The following is a 5,962-nucleotide window of genomic DNA, read 5'->3' as shown; positions in this document are numbered from 1 at the left end:
GTGACAAGCTTCTCCAGGAGACTGAGCAGTGCATCCTCTTCCCCTTCGGAGGCAGGAAATGATACTCACAGTGAGGACCAGGGCTCCCCAAAAGTGGACTGAAGCCATTCTCAGGGACAACAGGGTCCTGAGCTCCTTGGGACGAGTTTACCAGGAAAGCCAGCATGACAAGGTCCTCCAGCAGAATAGCCCAAGAGAACGAGCAGCTCCCTAACAGCTTCTACCAGCTCCCAACAGCCTTGCTTCTTCTTCTCCAGTTCCGCAGGTTATGCTCCTGGCGGCAATCCTCAGGTGGGTCCCCACACCCAGCACCATGCAGGTTCAGTTCAGGTGAACTGGGTGTTACAAGTTGACCACCAGCTGTCCACAACACCAGGGTTTACTACATGATATTAAAACATACTTGATCGTGAGAATTCCTTCTCATATTTGCACAGTGCCATAGTGTACTGTTTTATGACAAGAACAGTTGATGTGGTCAGTGTGGAGAGCTCATAAAAAGCAATCTCCACTTAATATCTCCAGGCTAAATCACAACTTTATTTAACTCATACCCTGGAAGAGATGAGGAAAGCGAGGCAGGGTGAGGCTGACGTTGCCACAGTCATCGGAGACCATTCAGGTGGCACACTTTTCCTTCCTGAAATGTCATGCTAGAAGACACCTACATAAGATATTATGATTATCTCTGTAGTGGCATATTTTGAATACCATCTGTTAATCACTTTTGGGACCAGCACTCTGTCAGTTCTCTTATCATAGAATCTTATTCTCAGCAGAGGATGGTGGGCTCCTCAGTTCCCACACTGTGCAGAGAGCAGACTAGGAGCCTACTGCTACAAGGAGCTAATGCTTGATGCTTCCTTTGTGCATCACGAGTGCTCTTCTGCCAGGTCTCTATGTGGTCATCACTCAGATGTCACCTTGAGACACTTTCTGTGAAGACCTGAAGTTACAGCTCTACCTTCAGCAGTCCTCATCTCCTCTTCCACACCAACTCCTGCTACCATTTAACATCCTAACGCAGCTTGCTTATCTTGCATATTCTCTCATTAGAATGTAAGCAACACAAGGACAAGAGCCCCCCCCTCCCAGTTATTTTGTTTACTACTATACTCCTAGTACCTAGAACAGGATCTAGCAAAGAATATCCATTTTAATCCTCATAAAAACCCAGTGAGAAAGATTATCTTTATTATGTTAAGAGATAATCTTAGAGTAAATTACATGTCACATAGCTAATATGCAATAGAACAAAAAATGAACAAGTGATATATGCAACAACAGCGATACTGTAAATGCATTAATCTGGGAGGATTAAAAAAGTTACATACTGAATAATTCCATTTGTATGAGTTCCTGAAAAAGGCAAAACTAGAAAACATATCAGTAGTTCCTGGGGCTGCAGCAGACAGGCATGGGGGACTGACACTGTGCCTCTGCTGGAGCACCCAGAACTGCACAGCGAGTTTTACTGTGTAAATGAGGTAGGTTGAAGAATGCTCTCCCACCCACAAAGATGTTTATGCCTTCATCTCCAAACACGTGAATGTTATTTTCGCTGGCAAAGGGACTTTGAAGATGTGCTCTGGTTTGTATCTGGATGGCCCTGAGTTTGTGGAAGACCACTGGGTTAGGGGTGCTACCAGCTGGCCTGGTGTTCAGAGGCGGGGGCTGGTCAGAAGAGCAGTCACGTGGGTGTGATCAGGAAGCACGTGTCCCCCTGCCTCCCACCCTTGCTTGCTGCTTCCTGACTGCAGGACACGGCCAGCTTTCCTCTGCCAGGCCCACCCACCACACCTCCCTGTCTTAATCAGCCAGTTATGAACTGAAAACATGGGCCAAAATCAACCTCTCCTCTGCGTTACCGGTGTCAGGTATTGTGTCCTAGCAACCAGGAAAGTGACTAAAACAAGGTGCGATTCAGTATCTTGAGACGGGGAGATTATCTTGGATTATTCGGCCAGATCCAATGTAATCATCAGGGTCTATAGGCGGAGGCGGCAGAGGAGTCAGTGAGAAAGATACATGAAAACACTACCTTGTGCTGCTGGATTTAAAGAGGAAAGCACAATGAGCCAAGCAACACAGAATCTAGCAGATGACGGGCAAGGCAAGGAGACAGATACGCCTTTGAACCCTCAACAAGAACCGTCTCTGGCAACAGCCGAGGAGACTCATTTAGGACTTCTGAACTAGAACTGCTACAAAAATAAGTCTGTGTCTTTTTAAGTCAGTGTTTGTGCAACTTGTAACAGCAGTGATAGGAAACTCATGCAGCAGATGCTACCTCAACAATCCTGACTTTGAAAAGACAATGGAAATTATCCAGTGTGGTACAGCAAATGAGGGGAGTTGACTAGGCCAACAGTCCCGGGTCAAAAACATGACTGTCATATTTGCTTGCCATGTAACCTCAGACACGTCAGCGTCATTGGAGTATGTGTTATTACCTGTGAAGTATTTTCAATAGCAAAGCACAGAAATAAAAGGGTATATAGTAATTTATATAAAATGTAAAAATAAAAGGATAGAAATTAAGAAATAAAAAGATCTGCAGTGACATATAAAAAAATTAGCTCATTCCTAATTCTTTTTGTCTTTGCTTTTTTTTGAGACATGGTCTTGCTATATAGTTCAGGCTGGTCTTGAACTCACTATGTAGCCCAGGCTGGCCTCAAACTCACGGCAACCCTCTTGCCTCAGCCTCCTGAGTGCTGGGATTACAGGCATGTGTCACCACACCTGGCTTGCTATCACTTTATACGCTTTCAAAAAAATGGTAGCTATTATTTTATAGAAAGTATCTGAGTTACTAAGCATCATAGGAAATTTTTATATTTTATTATATACATAGAATATACGCCATAGAGAGTATATCATAGGTGTTTCTTCAGTAACCTTCAAGCATTACTTAGTGCCTAAAACCTGGTCTAATCCAGAAAAATGACTGTTTGGATTTCTCCCCTATACACATTACTAGTACATCCACCGGAACAGTTTCAGGTTACTGCTTTTAACTACTGGGTTATACATAGGACTATTCTGAATGCATCACAGCCTTTAAACAGTTTGGGACTAAACTGTTCTGCAAAGTAGCTTCCAAGCCTCAGCCTATATTTGCACAGAACAAACATCTCTCTGACCTGCTCTTCTGGCCCCTTTCTGGGGTCTATGTAGGGGACTGGTTCATTGTATGTTCTTGCATTTGTGTTAATGAACTTAGCATAATTTACACGTCCTCTCCTCACACATGGTTTTGAATGTTGTATGCTGTTTCCAGGATGTTTTTCATGTTTGATTTCTTCTTTTTTTTCAGCTACGTATACCACACCAGCACGTTCTGTATTATGCTGTCTGAAAAACAAAATTAAATAGTAAATCATCTGTCCCAATGAGCATTTCAGTGCAGAGTCATAATTAAATAAAACGAGGTTCAAATATATTCCAAGCATAAGTCAAAACAATTTAGGTTTATTAATAGTTTTTGATAGGCTTGTGCTATTAAAATTTAGGATAGTACCTTCTCCTTCTAAATCATTTAAGATACAAAGAAATTTGTTAGTAATGATTATTCATCATTATATAATTGATACACAGACTGTCATCTGCTTGTAGTAAAGAATGGTATTTGATTACACTTACTAATCATGTTTGTAGTATTTGTGCACGTAGTTAAGTTATATGCTACTCTGAATACACCTTCCTTAAAAGTTTTATTGCAAAAAGATGGCTTTTTCCCCTTTTACCTACTAATTTCAGCCATCAAGACAAGTACCCATAACTATTTGGTTTTTACAAACTGACTTGCCAAACTTATAAAAGCTATTTAACAACCACTAATACTTCTCTTTTAAAGAAAAGACCACAGTGCAGGCAAAACAATGAACTCAATCTAGTGATTTTTTTTTTTTTTTTGCTTCTAATGACTACATTGCTATGAAAATAAAAATTACTAGGGTGGGTTTGGTAATCCCCTGGGAAATTTAGCAACTTAGGAAGACCCTGTGTCAACATAAAAAATTTAAAAAGGTCTGGGGATGTAGCTCAGGATAAAGGGTTCAATCCCCAGTATCAACAAAATAAAACAAAAAGCACAAAACACTTAAATGAGAAAATATTAAAGAAATAATGTATGGAACTTTTTCCTTTTAAAAAAGGGCAAACAGACATTATAAAAGGCAACATTTTAAAATTTTAGACACTTGAAAAATAACAAGACAACCGTTGTTAATTCCTATCGTTTTGATTTGGAATCCTGTATCGCTGTTATCGTTTATACGCTGCTTTGCTTTTGCCTTTGTTTTGTTATTTTTAATTCTCTTTAAAATAAAAAAAAAACACATATATCAACTACTCTTTACATACGAGCATTTACGTACCAAAGCCCTGACCCCACAAAAGGTGAGTGAAAGATCCAAATTTATAGTGAAAATGGGTGTTCTGTTTAGCCACATACACACCCTTTAAAGCATAACCCTTTTTCCTTCAAAGCTGGGTCCACCTCTTTTCTCATGTCGTTTCTCAAGGGAACCCTAAGTGCATTACAATAAAAACTGCCCCTCCATTGCCTTCCAGTGTGAGCTGCCCCTGCTGGACCTTTCGGCCTCCTCGCAGCCTCTCGCCTCGCTTCCGCAGCCAGGCTTCAGTTCTTCTCTCCTCCGGCATTTGCACGTGCCATTCCAGGTCTGCAGGGCTCTCCCCCGGCTCCCTGCACAGCTTGGTCTTTACCAGTCAGGTCTCAACTCAAAAGCACTGCCTCACAGCTTTCCAGCTGCTACTCCCCACTCCACGTGCTGTCCGTTGCAGGGCTTTGTCCATTCCCTTCAGGACACAATTCATAACGCACGTACAGTTTTCTGTTTGCTTGTTTTTAGTAAGCAACGGATACACCCTTGCTAGTCACTAAGTTCTGTGAGGTGGGGCTTGTCCCGCTCACCAATATTTACCCAATATCCAGGTAAGGGGACTGCCTCTAGAATATTGACGTCTTTCTGCTGAGTTTGCGGGGGATGTTTTTGTGTTTCTTACTCGGGCTCTGTTTTAGCTTTACATTCTAACCCTCACTCACTACACATACTGATAACACTCAGAATCCTCGTGACTTTAGTTTCCTGCGTCCCAACACAAATTGTCCTCATTACTGGTAAAGTGTAAATAACTCCTGAGTTTTTCTGTTTCCAGAGGCCTGAGTATTTGTTTCATGGCTGTGACTTTCAGATCAATTGATTTACTGCAGTCTCCTGGCATCTGTTTTTCTGTTTCTCAAAGCTGTAATCCAGCAAGACATTTATACCGGTCATGTCTTTGAAGGGAAGGATTATGACTATTTTCTGTAGTTATGTACTCACTTGATTAAATACTGCGGTGTCAATGGCTGCAGGTAAATCATACATGTGAAATATATGACTCTGTAGTAACCGCTTTGTACATGTAAAACACAGATAAACACACGAATAGACTCCAAAATTGGGTAGACCTGGACTGGAATCCCAGCTCTCCCATTTAATTTCAGCCTCGGTTTCATTATTTGCATGATAAGAACAATAGCTGCTGTGAGAGATGTAAGAATAACACTGAACAATTCTTCTGACAGATACTCACTACGAGTCAGTGCTGTCGCCGTGACGAAAGAAAAACTCCTGCCCTCACAGAACCTACACTCTGGGGCATGTGAAATGGTGAGGACAGTCCGGCAGGTGGGGAGGCGGCGAGGACAGCGGAGCGGGCAGCGGGAGGAGGAGTCCGTGCGTGCGGAGAAGAACACACTTTTAGGCAGGGCGGAGGCTGCACCGTGAAAAAGGCAACGCGGCAAGGCAGCGGGCATTGAAGACCGGCCTGCGGCAGCGCCGTCCGCGCCCTGGGAGCGCGCTGCCTAAGGCGTGCCGGCGGAGGCAGACCCGCTGGCTCGGAGGAGGCCTGGCCCGAGCGCGACTCACAGACCCCGCCGCGCGAAGCCGGG

General features: G+C 43.1%; 2 protein-coding genes across 2 annotated transcripts in view; both read right to left on the bottom strand.

Annotated features, from left to right (window-relative positions):
- LOC102004646 (chromosome unknown open reading frame, human C2orf73) overlaps positions 1-5,962 on the bottom strand; it is a 97,141-nt gene that overhangs the window by 21,679 nt on the left and 69,500 nt on the right. Inside the window, exon 3 of the mRNA XM_005391030.2 lies at positions 3,147-3,357. Coding sequence (XP_005391087.1) covers positions 3,147-3,357 — 211 coding nt within the window. The remainder of the gene's footprint in view (positions 1-3,146; positions 3,358-5,962) is intronic.
- Positions 5,605-5,925, bottom strand: LOC106149265 (transcription initiation factor TFIID subunit 4-like; the record flags this gene model as incomplete). Its single annotated transcript, XM_013517594.1, is given in 1 exon segment — positions 5,605-5,925. A coding segment is annotated over 1 exon segment (315 nt), but the record flags the coding sequence as incomplete, so codon positions are not given.

This window comes from Chinchilla lanigera, unplaced genomic scaffold, assembly GCF_000276665.1.
Source record: "Chinchilla lanigera isolate Chin_1 unplaced genomic scaffold, ChiLan1.0 scaffold00040, whole genome shotgun sequence".
Lineage (NCBI taxonomy): Eukaryota > Metazoa > Chordata > Mammalia > Rodentia > Chinchillidae > Chinchilla > Chinchilla lanigera.
Note: the sequence above shows the minus strand (reverse complement) of the source record. Positions and strands in the feature narration are given on the sequence as shown.